Consider the following 15526-nt stretch of genomic DNA (forward strand, 5'->3'; position numbering starts at 1 on the left):
TATTAAACTTTAACAATTCAATAAGACATTTAGGAAATAAAAAACGTTTTTTTTTTTTTTTTAAATTTTGTCGTACATTTTACTCATATGATAGTTACTTTTCACGTACATTATTCAATTACAAGGGTGTAAGTTGTTCTACAGTGAAACATGTGGTCTCTTAGTTTTTCTCACCTAATCTCAGGGGCGTTCAGGAAACCTCACAGTTGTGCCTCATTTATAATAATATGGGTCTTTTGTTTCCATATTTCATATCTATTCTCAATCATATCAAAATAGTTTCATTATCCTTAAAATATTTTAATTTTCTTCAACTATTTTAAATCCTTAAGTTTATTAATTTAACTAAACACCCTCAGAAAAAGTTTAAAAATTAACAAAAACACCCCCATCCACCCATATTGTCAGATTCCGCCCTAGAGGTGGAACAAATGGGTCGGGTTAGGCGGGTCAACCCTAACCGCCCGCATTAAAGAGGGTTCAACCTAGACCGCCTATAAGGCAGGCCGGTTGAACCTGACCCGCATGCAACCCTCGGGCGGGCCGGGTTGTAATATGGCAACCCGGCGGGTTGCTTTTTTTTTTTTTTTTTTTTAAAAGAACCCGCCAACCCATTGGGTTGACCCGCAGGTTGGCTGAAAAAAAAAAAAAATACAAAATTAATTTTTTTTTCAAATACCTCTTTTACTCTTAAAATATAGCCGTTTTAAGCAGTTGGAAGGGTCTTTTTCATCATTTATTTCCCATTTTTTTATAAATAGGCTATAAACTCTCATATTTTCTCACATGCCAAATTCTCTCATTTTCTCTAATCTCTATTGAAATCTCTCAATTATTCTCTTGTTGTCAATTTGCTCTTATTTTATTTTTATTAGTTTTTTTTTGCAATTTTCAATTCATATTCCAAATTCCAATTCTCCTTCTTTAATTTTTTATTTTTTCTATATCAAATTTTTTTTTTTAACTACAATGGATAGATTTTCCATCCCGTCAATTCTGTAATGAAGGAAACTACTATCCTAGTCCCCCTGAGTTATAACATAAATGCAGATTCAAATCGTCCCGCTTTCCCAGTCTCAGAATCTAATATACTCATAATATTCCCTTGATTCCTCTCCAGGCTGCTACAGCTCCCGATGGTTTAGAAGTCGTCCTCGTAATCGTTGTCCTCATCCAACTTCATCTCAAGCTGAAGCGGTTCACAACTACTGTCAAACTGCGATAGACACACATTAGACGTTTGGTGCATTTCAATAAGTTTTACGAGACAAAAAATGGAGTTCAAGTGAAGAAAGCAAGATGCAAATATTGTGGAAATATTTATAAGTTGATTCAGGTAATGGTACTAGTACTTTAAAACGGCATGCTAATAAACATATTGCTCAACATGGAAATAGAAGAACCATCAAACTCAAGTAATTAATATGTACTACTCGGCGTTATAATTCTGATGTATATAGGGAACAATTAGCTTTATATATTGCTGCAACTGATCAACTTATTAATATGACTGAAGATAAATATTTTGAAGATTTATTAAAAATTTTTTTTCCAGGATTTAAAAGTTATTCTAAAACTCAACTAGAAATGATTTAATAAAATTGTTTGGAAAAATGAAATTAGAATAAAAAATAAAATAATAGTTGTCATGTTAGTGTGGCTCTAATGCCGATATTTGAAGTGGTAGAGTTAAACAATATTATATTGTATGACTAGTCATTATTTTGATAACGAATGTAAATTAAATAGATCTTTATTATGATTTAGATTAATGGATGTGGACCATGTTAGAGTAGATGCCCTAGAGCCAATCAATTATGTAGAATTGACTCTTGTAATAATGTTCATTAATCAATAAAAGGCATTTTATTCTATATCGCGTAAATCATTATTATTGCAATATGTATGATATATGTCCTTAGAATGGTAGAACCATGACTAGGGTATCAAGTGTTTCAAATCTTGATAGTGAGAACCTTATGAGCACATATGGTGCCATTCTAGAAACGTCTGTAGCCCAGTATTATTCTGAAGTAAGGGCACATATAATACGGTAAGGCTATCATAGTGTTGAACGACCCTGTCGAAAGGCAGTGACTGATCTCACTTGTAGGTTGTTTGGTGACAACCTGGTACAACACATGGGTGCTTGCTGTAGGCAAATACATCGTAGCAAGTTCATTGGACGACCACCAAAGATTCCATATGGATATAACCCCAATTTCTATAGAAACAAATCCTCTAACGAATGGTGGTACATGTGATCCTTAGACTTGAAATCACCGGAGCGCCTTGTGCACCGATTGGTGCAGTTTGACACTAGCCTAACACAATTCTATTCAGAGCTGTCAATACGGTGGTGATTGGCTGTATCAAGGAGTGTATCAAGACTATAGTGGATTGATAGAGGATTCATCACTCCCGGGTACGGGAGAGTTATCTCACGGGCAATTCAGTATATGACAATGACCTAAAACTGTGGCCACAGTGGGGTTGAGTTTTGCTCTATTCGTTTATAATACAGGTCATTGGTCCAGAAACTGAATACAAATATCGAGAATAACGGAGGTTGACACTATTTCTATACCTTCGTCTCGTTGAGATACAGTATGATGAAAGGATCGAATTGTACGGTAACTATATCGTTGACAGGTAGCTACTTTGCTGAATCCGAATCTATCGGGTGGCCATGATGTCTTGCTAGGGGCCAATCTTGGTTGTATATTAGTGAGACGATCAATTGGTGTTCATCGCGACACTATACACTGCGGTATGATGAGGAGTCTATGGGTAACACACATAGAAGATAATTTAAAGCCAAGAAGAAAGAAGGGCGTTTTTCTTTTTAGGTGAAAGGGTATTTTGGTAATTTTACAGTGCAATTAAATTTGTGAGTCGTAGCCTTTATTTATTTATTAGAAAAATTAAATAAGTGAAATTACGTTTAAATATATGTTCGCATATATTTAAATAAATTATCATATTGTTAAATGTTAATATTATATTAAATATATATTAATTGATTTTAATTGAAGATAATGATAATTAAATAAATATCTAATTAGGGGTGTTTGGGTGGGAGCCCAAGCCCATTCATTGGGAATAGGGCAAGTAAAATAACACTATAAAACAAAAATATTAATTGAAAAAAGAGTGAGTTTTTATTTCATTCACATTCATTGAAAAGTGCAAAACCCTACAGCCCCATTTTCTCTCCCACGCCAGATTTTGGTTTAGCCAAATCAAATACTCATTTTCTTCTTGTTTCTTAAGGCAAGGAAGATCTAGCAAATCTCTCCTTAGTTCCTTGCGATTATCTTCGTGTGGACTACGTCGTGTCGATCCTACACTTGGGTCGGTAGCAAAACGCTCAAGGACAAAGTTGGAGGAGCCTCAAACGTGCGTAAGATTATTGAACCTTGAATCTGATTTTCGCAGATTTAATTTATATACTGTATAAACTGTGATATTATACCCGATCTTGGTTCTAAGGAACGATCCATGTTTTTGTTTTCCACTGCGAAGTGGGTCGTTCACTAACAGATCATGGTGGTCAACAAATTTATAATAAAATTGTTGAAGCTTAGAAGATTTGATGTTATTAATAAAATAATAAGTTTAACTTTAGATAATGCAAGTGCTAATAGTACTTATAGATTTTTTTAAAATTAATTATCTTTTTTATAACAATTTGAAGTTTTTTCACAACGTTGTACTGTCACATTATTAATTTAATTGTGAAAAGTGGTATGAAAACAATTAGAGATAATATTGATAGAATTATGGATTCTTTAGCTTGGATTACTAGTAGTAATAGAAGAAATCGAATTTCAAATACTTGTATAAAATCAAATATGTCTCACTTTTGCATTAACATACCTGTTAGATGGAATAATACTTATTTAATGCTCAATTCATGTTTACGTTATGCAATTTAATTAATTATTTTGTAGCAAATAATAGAGTCCTCATTATTATAGAAAATGATTGGCATATACTAATATATTTCATTCTTCTTAAATTTTTTACCAATCTACTTTACAACTTTCTGTGTGTATTATCCTCCTAATCCATTGGTAATACATACAATTATAAAAATTTAAAGTTATTTAGAAAAAACAAAAACAATGAAATTTTAGGGGGACCAATAAAGGCAATGAAAATTTTTTTTTTAAGATATTGGAAACCCATTCCTTTCGTTATTGTTTAGGTGTTATATTTGATCCTAGAATTAAAGTAACAGTTTAGAAAATGGTTAGACATATTAACTGAAAATTTACAAAACGAAGCATATGCCAACAACTAGGAGAGGTAAAAGAGTGTCTTGCAGAGGTATATTTCCAATATGAAAACAGGTATGGAACCCGCAAGAGGCAAAATACCAAGGAAGTTCACATCGAAGAACAAATGAAGACTTCTACTCCTGGAGTGCATTTAATAGGCGAAAGAACCCGAACCGAAGCACAGCCTCCTCTTCAGAAGCACCAACAACGAATATATTGTCCTCCATGCAGTCATAGAGTAATGAGCTTCAACATTTGGGAACTCCCGAATGTTACCAGTAGATCCACAACAAAGTCAACTTTGATGTCTTAGAATATTGGAAAACCAGAAAAGTATTTTTCGGCATTATCAAGACTTGCCTTGGATGTTTTCTCTGTCTTGTCTCATCCGAACAAACAATTAGTGCAAGTGAAAGAATTTTAAATGAAATGAGGACTAAACTTTCACCAAAAATTATTAAAGTCCTCACATGTCTCGAGTTAGGAACGTCGTGCCATCAAGATCAATACAAGGTTGTCGACGATACTTTAATAGAATCATTTCAATTTGTAATATAGATGATACGATGAGGGAGGTCCTAGTCAACCTCCAATTAGTTTTTTTGTAAATTGTAACTTGTAAATTAATTGTCAATTATTGCACTGTTTTTTCTTTACCAAGTTTTTTGTCCCATTAGGTTTTCTTGGTGAGATTTTTAACGAGGTAATAATTGTTGTAATTTCTTAGTTTATTTTTTGATAAATGAATAAATCTATTTATCTAATTTTTCTTATATTACAATTTTATTGTATTAATTGAATTAATATTTGAAATGTTAACAAAAAAAAAATTAATTTAATTAAATTATTGATATTTGAAAAGTTAACTAAAAAAATTATACAAAAGAATAGAAAAGAAAAAATTAAATAAAAGAGGGGGGGGGGGGGGGGGGTTCTAACCCGGCCCGGCCTACAGCATAACCCTCTGGTTAGGTTAGCGGGCCAGGCTAGGCCGCCACACCTAACAGTGGTGGGTCGGATTGTTGGCAAGCTGGGTTAGGTCCGACCTGCCAAAACCCCTAACGCCGCCGCGGCGCGGCCGTTACTTTTCCAACATTACTGGCCACCACCACCGAAAGGTGGCCGAAATCTAGTATAATGGCACACTACCGGCTAGATCTGGCCAGTAATGTGCCGATCTATTTTTAGGCCGATTCATCGTGGATCTGGCCGGAAAAGGCCGAAAAAGGTCAGACAGCCAGATCTGTAGTCGTAGCTGGTCGTCGTTGATGGCTAGAAATGGCCATAGATCTCGCCTTTTCTGGCCAAATCCGTAGTGGATCTGGCCAAAAAAGGCCACAGCGACACACGATGGTCAGATCTGGCTAGTCGTGCGCCTAACGCCAGATTCCGGCAGTGGTAGTCGAATCTGGCAACTGTGGGTGGGGGTGTTTTTATCATTTTACAAAAATTTTATTTATTAGGGTGTTTAGTAAATTAGCAAACCTAGAGAGGTGTTTTGTTAATTTTCAAACTCATTATTCTCACCCAACTCTAAAAATATCAAAAATCATATCCAAATAATGAAACAATGCCCATGGCTTTTGATCGACAATATGTTATTTATAACATGTTGTTATATTCTTTATATTATAAAACCCACATTTTATCATAAAAGAAACTTTTTTTATTATAATTTAGACCTAAAATAATTTGTAAGTATAGATGTAAAAATAAAAGTAGAAATCTGCAAAAACTTAAGTTCAAATTATATATGAATGTTTACAAGAGAGACCTACACATGAAATATAAAAAGGCTTCGAATTTGAGAGTTTAGTTTTGATATCAAGTTTACTTTCTTCAATAGTATAGTCTTTGTATATAGGGAAAGAAAAACACTTGGAATTGGTTTGGCGGTTAAAATATTTACTCTCTTTATTGACTTTCTGTGTTCAAACTATCTTGAAATCACTACCATATTTGTGGTTTACCTGAAACATTAGGCTTGTAAGGTGTTCAATGGATTCTTAGGATTAATTAATTCGCGAACTGGCCCAAACACCCCAGACATAAAAAAAAAAAATAAAAATAAAACACTTGGAGTGAGGAAGCATTTTGAGTTGAAATGTTTTTGTAAATAGTTTCTGATACAACCAAAAAGCTAATGTATAAAATCAAAAACAATTAAAAGTTATTTTCATAATTTTCTATAGTTTTTAAATTATATCAAACTTATTTTCAAATGTTAAAAATATAAAAGTACCACTAAACGTTTTGAATCATATTCTAGTTTTTTAAGATTCTTTTTAGATGTTTTAAGATTTGAAACTATATAATTTTAATATATATTAAAAAGCTAATGTAAAATCAAAAAACAATTAAAAGTTATTTTCATAGTTTTCTATAGTTACAAATATTATATCAAACTTATTTTCAAATGTTAAAAATGTTAAAATACCACTAAAAGTTTGAATCATGCTCTATTTTTAGATTCTTTTTAGATAGTTCTAAAATTTGAAACTATAAAATTTGTAATTATATATTAAAACATAACAAAGCCAACCTCGTTTCCTTGTTTCCATTTTAGATATTTGCTTTTACAAATGATATTGAATGGATACTCAAATCTTAAAAATACGGCCTTCAATTTTGTTTCTATTTTGCAAATTATTTTCAGAATAATTTACACAATAGTACATAAAATGGCCATTTAATTTCCAATATTCTCGGCGAAGACCCTTTTTATGGGCCACAAATTGTTATTTGCCCCTACTCTGATCGGGCTCTCAGACCCCTGAGTCCTGATAGGTAAAATCTGAGTTGAGACTTGAGAGCACATAAAATCATTGTGAAAAAGGGTCATCCGGTATGGTTGCGGTAAGGTTACCTTACCCAACCATCGGACTGTACCATCAAACCTGATTAAATATCATTACATTAGAGAGATCCGATAGTTGGTTGCAGAAGTTACCTTCCGACGGCACCATTGAATTAGGTCAAAAATATCTTACATTAGAAAGATCAAAATTAAGTTAAAAAATATCATTATATAAAGAGATTAATTCGAGCTGCAATAACATTAACTCCCAACTGCACCACTAAATTTAGTTAAATATCATTACATAGTAACGTACCATCCAATTGCACCATTAAATTAGGTTACATTAGAAAGAGTAATAGTCGAGGAAGAAGGTATCCTTATTCCCTAGCAATGTAACAATTCCATGAGAATAATTTATTCTTGAAAGAAGTTTGGATATCCCATTGGCAAGGCTGATCAGGCAATTCTATAATACACAGTGTTTTAAAATCTGGCCCATGGCTGGTTGAACTAGTGCAACCAAGACCCGGGACCTTCACTAGGCCGGTTAACAATTTCTCAATTCACCCAAAATTCTAGAATTTAAAATGATGATCGGCAAACAATTGAAGTCGGATGTTGAGGCTTCTGAAAAGAAAGTGCCGGTGAGTGCAATAGTGGCAACAGAAGTGATTTTCGGTGAGTTAATAACCGGAAAAAAAAAAAAAAACAATAGCAGCAATAGCCAGTTTTGCCACGATTGGCGAGGTAAAGGGGGTAGGTGAGATGAGTTTTGGTCAGGAGATAAGAGAGTATTTTCGTGGTGATAAGGAGGGTTGTCGAAGCTGACGATGGTGAGATCTGACCAAAATCGATCGATGCCGTCATTGAGAGATCTAGCCGAAATTGGTCAATTTTGGCCAAATCTTGCGTAGATTGTGAGGGAAGGGACTCAATGAATTATTATTGTATTTGGTGTGCCACCACCGCCAACTAGTCACCCGATTTGTATTTGGAGTATGTTTGATAAATTTGAAACTTGTTGGGACTTCACATAATTTTCAGGGGTGATTTGTGAATTTTAAACTTTTTTACACCAGTTTACGACTGGTCAAACCGATAAAATCGGTCAACCTGGCAACTTTGTCGGGTCTCCACCCGCTTGGTTATTGAAATATGGATAATACATTTCATGGAAAATGAAATGAAGTTACTTAGAGTCTAAGATTAGAAAGAAGCAACTATACACCTTACTGCTATTAATCTCGGCTATTATGAAGCTAAAGAGCCTAATCATCGAAGTTTATTATTAGGGGTGGAAAAAAAATCGAAAACCGGACCGAACCAAAAAAAACCAAAACAGTCCAAAAATTCGTTTTTTCCTTTCGGTTTGTCATATTTTGTAAACCGAATATTCGGTTTTTTTTAAATAACAAAAAGGGCTAACCAATCAGATTTTAAACCATTCAATGAATAAAAAAATAATTTTATATTTTTCAATTTTTAAAAAATTTATCCTAGTCTTCACTAATGCATTTTCCAAAATTCAATTTTTTAAAAAATAATTTATATTTGTGCATTTTTAAAAAATTTATCCTAGGTCTTCACTAATATAATTTTAATTATTAATACTTGATGTACATTAAAATTATATGAATTCAAATTATTCATATAATATAACTTTATTCGAATTTAAAAAAAAAAAAAAAACTTCAAAAAACAAATGGGTCAAAGTAAAGGGTTTGACCGAATTGGGCAGAACAAATACAACCCATCATAATTAACCGGTTAACTGAACCGAATTTTCGGTTCTATTTTAAACCGGTTTATAATTGAAACTAAACCGGTTTCGGTTAAGATTTTTTTTTTAAACTGAAAACCGATCTGGTTTAAGATACCGGTTAACCCGTTTTTCCCACCCCTATTTATTATGGCTCAATACCAAACTGACAAGACTCGACCCGGCCATCCCTATCAGCAAGATCGGATCTCTTCAGCAGCAATCGGTATGGAATAAGAAGAAAACAATACTGAGCGCACCCTTACAAGATCTTATTTAAAAACTCATAAACTGAAGTAAAGAAGCAGTCCTTTTCAAGCACAGTATCTAGAATACAAATCCAGGTTACACATCATAAGCTGCACAATCTTACATATATTTACTGAATAAAAACATTTACCACAACCGAATCATCTTTATTAGAAGTGCAATGAAATGGCCAAGCACAGAGCAGAGAAACCTAATTTACCACTGAACTGTAACTGGGGTGAAATCTTTTTCAATTGATGCCCTCACAGCATCCAATATTATCTGTGTCTTCCTACTGATGATTGGCCACTTACGCTCAAGCTTTGTGCCATTTTTAATGTCTCCGACCAAGCGAGAAAATTCTCTCACCATGCAAACTTCTTGAGGAAGATCTGCAGTTACAGTGTGCTCGCTTGGCAACGGTGTCCATGCAGTCACAAGATCATTGAAAAAGCATTTGGTACCTGCACTGAAAGAGGCCTCATTCTCATGAAATGGAATAACGAAGTCATGAACATGCAAGGTTCCTTTTGTTCCGATTGCGGTTATGTCCATTGTCAAATTTTCTAAAAAAGAGCAATGGAAGGTGGCTACTTTCTCATCTTCCCAATAAAGAGATGCCCCGCAAGATAAGATTACCCCTGCTTCATTGTGAACCGGCCCAGGCAAGGCTGTAACTGTTTTTGGCAGTTCATAATCAGCTGCCCACAGGATTGCCCTGATGCCATACCAACCAACATCACCAAGAGAACCAAGACCATCTAGATCTGGCTTTACACGAATATCATTTTTGAGAAAATCAGGATCAACAGCAAATGAGAAGCATGTGTGTATCTGCAGACCCAAAAAGGATCAATTTAAAAGTGATAGCAAAAACTCAGTTCAAAAGAGAAAGTCGGTGTAACTAAGCATGGCGAATTGGGAGAAAAAGATGAATGTGCACGCTTAGCATGTGCTATTGCTTTCACAAGCTTCTACCTAAAGTACAGTGTTAACACTTACTTTCACTTGTATATCGGTTTTTAGTAAATATACATCTGAATTTTTCATCAGTTAAAATATTAGTGAACATTAAAAGAGAATGCTAAATTAAATGAAGTTTGGACTATGAATCAAACAAACAGAATATGTCAACAAAAGGCCATAATTTCAATACTGTGGGTTATTGGAAAGCAATATGATTACATCATAACACAATAGATACATGCATTAGATGTGAGAATTTATTTTGAGGTAAAATAGCTAAATCTGAAACAAAATTTACTTCAAACTTTTCAACCAAGAAAATAATCTACTTATTTTCAGCAATTACTATGCTGGTTCTAATCGAATAAGAAAAGGTAAAGCACAATAACATTTTTCATTTGCATTGGTTTGATTTTGTCTCTATTCCAGTTTACAGTAAGTGAAACCAGTCCATAGCAGTTTGGTTTGATTTTTGTCCACAAGTCAAACAACAATATCCCAAATAACAACTTTTGCAACAACTGAACAACAGTTCAAAAATTAAAACCTCTCCATTAGTAAAAATTAAAACCTCTCCATTAGTAACCTATCATGATGTTTAGAAACTACACTCAATCAATGCCCGGTAAGCATGGAGATTTTTCACACAAATTAAAACAAAAGGACAGAAAATATATTCGGAAATTCCATCTATGCGATAAAACACACATAAATTCATCAACTATTAGTGCTTCTTCACCGATTTCTAAACTCGGAACAGGATCCTGCAACATTAGTTGAAAAACCCCAGAAATAATATCTAGGTAAGCAAAAAGGTCAAAAGCTCTATATCCTTCTCCTAAAATGCCACCACATATATCCTCCATAACCATCCCTATATATTTTCTTTTGTCCACATAGATACGCGCACGAGATGCATGATATATCTGCCCTTATTAAGTAATTTCTAAATGAGATCTATGACACTGAAAAAACAAAAATTTTGATTATATCATTACGTTTATTTATAGAAAAACAAAATTAACTATCCAAATTTTATCCTTTTGTGACTTTAATAAGTCCTTTTGGAATATACATTCAAAGCCTTTTTGGTTGCGCTTATCTACTAGCCAAATTATTCAGAGTTATAACCATTTTTTGAATTCTTTTAAATTGTTTGATTGCATATTAAAGTGCTTTTAAAATAAGCGATTTTACGTTTATTGGAAGAAGCTCAAATTTTGAGCTTATTCCATCAGCTCTTTTCTAAACTTATTTAAAGGGTTGAATCAAAAATACATTCATTTACTATATTATAAATTTGACTTTATAATTCTTGTTAATAAAGCCTTTTTTCCACATTTTAATAATAAAAAGCTTTTTTACATTTCTTCAACCAAACAACTAACAATTTTTCATAAAAGCTCTACTCCAATAAGCTCTCCTTCTATAAGTTTAACTCAAATAAGCTGATTTAAACAGGCTCTCACATATCCATCACAATTATTATATTTTTCATTTAATGAAGTGTTATGTGAGTGTTAAATAAAGCATTGCTAAATATAAACTTAAATTTTTTATTTTCAACCAAAGATATAAAATTCCCGTAAAAGAAAATAAATATATATAAAAAAAATAAAAATAAAAAATAACTCTCCAGATATAAAAATAAAATAATATAAAAACTCAATACCCTTCTAAGCTGACCAAAACGCTCCGCATCACCAAGAAACTCCTTCATTTTCGCAGTCCTGGGATGATGGACCCACATGGTACCATCCATCAACTGAACTCCATTCTCCTCACACGCTTTCACAATCTCATCAAACTCCTGCACGTTCATGGCCACCGGCTTCTCCATCAGCAAATGCTTCTTATTTTGGGCCACTTTCAGGGCCCATTTTACGTGCAGCGAAGTGGGCAGAGGCAAATAAATGGCGTCGATTGTAGGGTCTTCAATAAGGCCTTCATAGGAGCCGTAGATCTTGGCTTCAGTGGAGAAATTGTTGGCTTTTGCAAAGCTGACGGCTTTCTCGAGCGAACGGCTCGCCACGGCTGAGAGGACGGCGTTTGGCGCGAGATTGATGGCTCGGCAAAGCTTCCGAGCTATGTCTGCGCACCCGATTATGCCGAAACGGACTGGGTTTTGAGTTGAAGTGGCCATTTGGAGTTATGAGGGTAGGAGTTGAATTGGCCTCAGAAAAACAGTCAAAGTGGATATGCGTATTTAAAGAGAATTTAAATACTTTTGGACCCCTAAAAGATAATTTTAACTTATATAACACCCATAGGTTTTGGGAAACATTAAAAAGAACTTTTTTCCTTTTTTATGAGAAATTATATCAAGAATATTTTTTGTGTAAACTACAAAATAGCCCATCTATAAAAGTATCTCACATAGAGTTTTCACTTTTATTTTTTGTTAAGAAAAAGGTAATTTAGTTTTATAAGTGTTGAAATGTTAGGATACAATAATTTGTTGAGATACTTCCGTAAACATGTTAATTTTTAACTGAAATCTCAAATTTAAGTTATTTATCATAATTTTTATTTATGATATTTATAATTCTGAATTTTTTTTTTTTTAAATCAGTGAAATTGATTGAATTTCTTTATTTTTTTTATCTTTGAATAACTACACTACTAAGATTTACCATAAAACCTTCTACAAGATATGAGAATTTGTTTCGTAATTCTTCTATTCTGCCCAAAAGCAAAGAAAAAAAAAAGGAGATTTTTATTATTAATATAACCTTAGAGGAACTCTTATATTTAATTAAACTGGAGGGACGTTATTGTTATTAACTCTTAATAAAACAGCGACTCTTGGTTTTAATACGGTGAAATGCCCGTCATCTTTTATATTAATAATGTTACTTATTATATAACTTAATAAATCCGTTGCACCAAAACTAACGATATTTTAATATAGTACTATAATTCAATGATGACGTTGGATGATTGACAAATTTTAAACTAATTCTTAGATTTAAATCAGAAATAATTGGATAAAAAAATATAATGTGTATGGACAAACAGAGAAGATAAAATCATATAGACGGAGAGTTTAAGATACCTATTTTCATAATATAATTTTTATCTATCATCGCTAGATGATTTGATAATAAAGGAACAAAAGAAAGTTTCATAAATTCTTGAATTCAAATCTTTTTAGACTCTAATGCAAATGATCACTAAAACTCTTATCTAATCTTGAAAGATTAGTTAAAATACGTACAAATTGATTTAGACACCTAGATATTAAAAAAAAAAAATGTTTTTAATCAATAATGATGCAATTCAGAACTGTTAAATACAACTAAATAAATTTATTATTTATAACTCAACTTTAGAAATAATACTTTCATTTTGACTTACGATTCAAAAATAAACTTCTGTTTTAATTTATGTGAGATTAATTGGCTCCACCGAAATCACGTGGCAACTAAGCAGGCAACAACAACACGTGTCACCACCTCTCCCACGTGCCTCTTAACCACAAAGACTAAGCAAATACAGAAACAAACATGGATGAAAATCCTCAACTCAATACTCTGCCTTTCTTTCTTATAAAAAAACCAAATAAGTAACGACTCAAATTACAAAGCCATAGCTAAACAAAACCAAACCACATTGCTGCTTCCGCCTAAACAAAACAAATGACTTCACTGGGACACTGGTTCGGAGGAGGCCGCAGAGGTGGAGACTACGATCCATGGTTTGCCTCTGAAATATGGGACCCTTTTAGCTCTGGAACCAATTGGGGTCAACTTCAAGGTCAAGACAAGAACCGCGCTGATGAAACCAGCGCTCTGGCTCACGCTCATGTTGACTGGCGTGAAACTGAGGACTCCCATATCTTTCATGCCGATCTCCCAGGTAAAATAACTAAGGACGGACCCTTTTTGGGTCCAGCGGGGGCTGATGACCCCACTCAAATTTTATTTTACATGTCTTACTTATTTTCCAATTTGATATAATCTACTTTTGAACTTTGATAAATAAATGCTTTTTTAAAGATTATAAATTTTTTTAATTAAATAAATTTTATATCGTTTTTTATCGATTAGAACTCAACAGGAGTAAAATTGCAGACAAATAGAATATTTTTACACTTCTAACATTATATCCAGTGGCGGATCCAACCACTTTTTGGGTGGGCCAAATTTTTTTTTTTAATATTAATATGTAAATGTAAATTTATATATTTTGACCCACTCTAAAAAAATTATTAATGGACAAAAATAATAATTTATAATAAATTTTTATTTTGGCCCACCCTAAAAGAAATTTTTGGATCCGCTACTGATTATATCATAAATTTTAGAAATTTCAAATTATTTTATACATTGAATTTCCTTTTCCAACATTAAATTCTGTATCCGTCCTGAGTAACAAATACCTTAATAGGAATTTAATTTATGAACAAAACCCTTTTGCTCGATATTAGTAGTAAAACATTTCTTTGTGAGCTGCATATTATCATTGCATGAAGCAAAGGGAAGTTGCTTCTATAGGCTGCATCATAGGGCTTTGTGCTTTTTTAGTTTCTCCTTTATCTAAATTTCTAAGCACTGTATTGTGTAAGCTACAAGGCGTGTTTAATGGGTGCTGGGGTGAGGAAAGAGGAGGTGAAAGTGCATGTGGAGGACGGCAACGTGCTTCAGATCAGTGGTGAGAGGACAAAAGATCAGAAGGAAGAAAACGACAAGTGGGACCGTGTTGAAAGGCGGCGAGGCAGCTTCGTGAGGCGGTTCAGGCTGCCGGAGAATGCCAACTTGGATGAGATTAAGTGCTCACTGGATCATGGCGTGTTGACAGTGACGGTGCCGAAGAGGAACGTGGAGCAGACTCCAAAGAATGTTTGATACATAGACGTTGCTTAGTTTTTTAGGGTTGTCGTGTGGGAGATTCAAGGCTTCATAGTTCAAGAAGCTTCACGTGTGATCGTGTATGTTATGTTCATTTGTGGTTGCCATTGCGTGTCCTGAGGTTTTGTAAAATACTGTTTGTTCAATAATGTAAAGTTGAAGTAAATACAAAAAAGGAGTGTGTTTTAATTACCAGAATTTTGGCTTTCAAATTATTAACTTTTTCTACAGAGAGTTTAATGAAGAAAAATTTTATTCATAATCTGGAAAAATTACAAATCAATGGAGTACACCTTACTTATGTACTAACTCAGCTCAACTACTATGGTTCTATTTCACTAACCGCTGCAAACTATTACACCAGTAACCTACACAACAACTTTAACCAATTCTACAAATTAGTATGCTGAGCTGGATTGGAGTTGTCTGAAGCTGAAAACTGATATATCTTCAATACACCCCTCGAGGTGGTGAGTGACAAAGATTAAGCAGTCCCATCTTGGAAAGAAAATGATTATGTGAATGACTACCAAGAGATTTAGTAAGAATATCGACCTCTGCTCATTACTAGGAACATATTTAGTTTGAATAAGACCAGTTTGTATCTTCTCATGAACAA

The 15526-nt window shown here is 33.4% G+C and overlaps 1 protein-coding gene and 1 pseudogene across 1 annotated transcript; one reads left to right on the plus strand and one right to left on the minus strand.

Moving 5' to 3' along the window:
• Positions 1-9076: 9076 nt before the first annotated feature.
• On the minus strand, positions 9077-12259 carry LOC116124869 (uncharacterized oxidoreductase At4g09670). Its single transcript, XM_031410631.1, has 2 exons — positions 11730-12259; positions 9077-9925 (listed from the first exon to the last, which is right to left on the minus strand). The coding sequence occupies exons 1-2, from the start codon at positions 12198-12200 to the stop codon at positions 9308-9310; spliced, it is 1089 nt and encodes a 362-aa protein (XP_031266491.1). The 5' UTR covers positions 12201-12259; the 3' UTR covers positions 9077-9307.
• A 1436-nt stretch (positions 12260-13695) lies between these two features.
• Positions 13696-14922, plus strand: LOC116124857 (annotated as a pseudogene).
• Positions 14923-15526: the final 604 nt, after the last annotated feature.

The sequence above is a fragment of the Pistacia vera genome, unplaced genomic scaffold (assembly GCF_008641045.1).
Source record: "Pistacia vera cultivar Batoury unplaced genomic scaffold, PisVer_v2 Contig157, whole genome shotgun sequence".
NCBI lineage: Eukaryota > Viridiplantae > Streptophyta > Magnoliopsida > Sapindales > Anacardiaceae > Pistacia > Pistacia vera.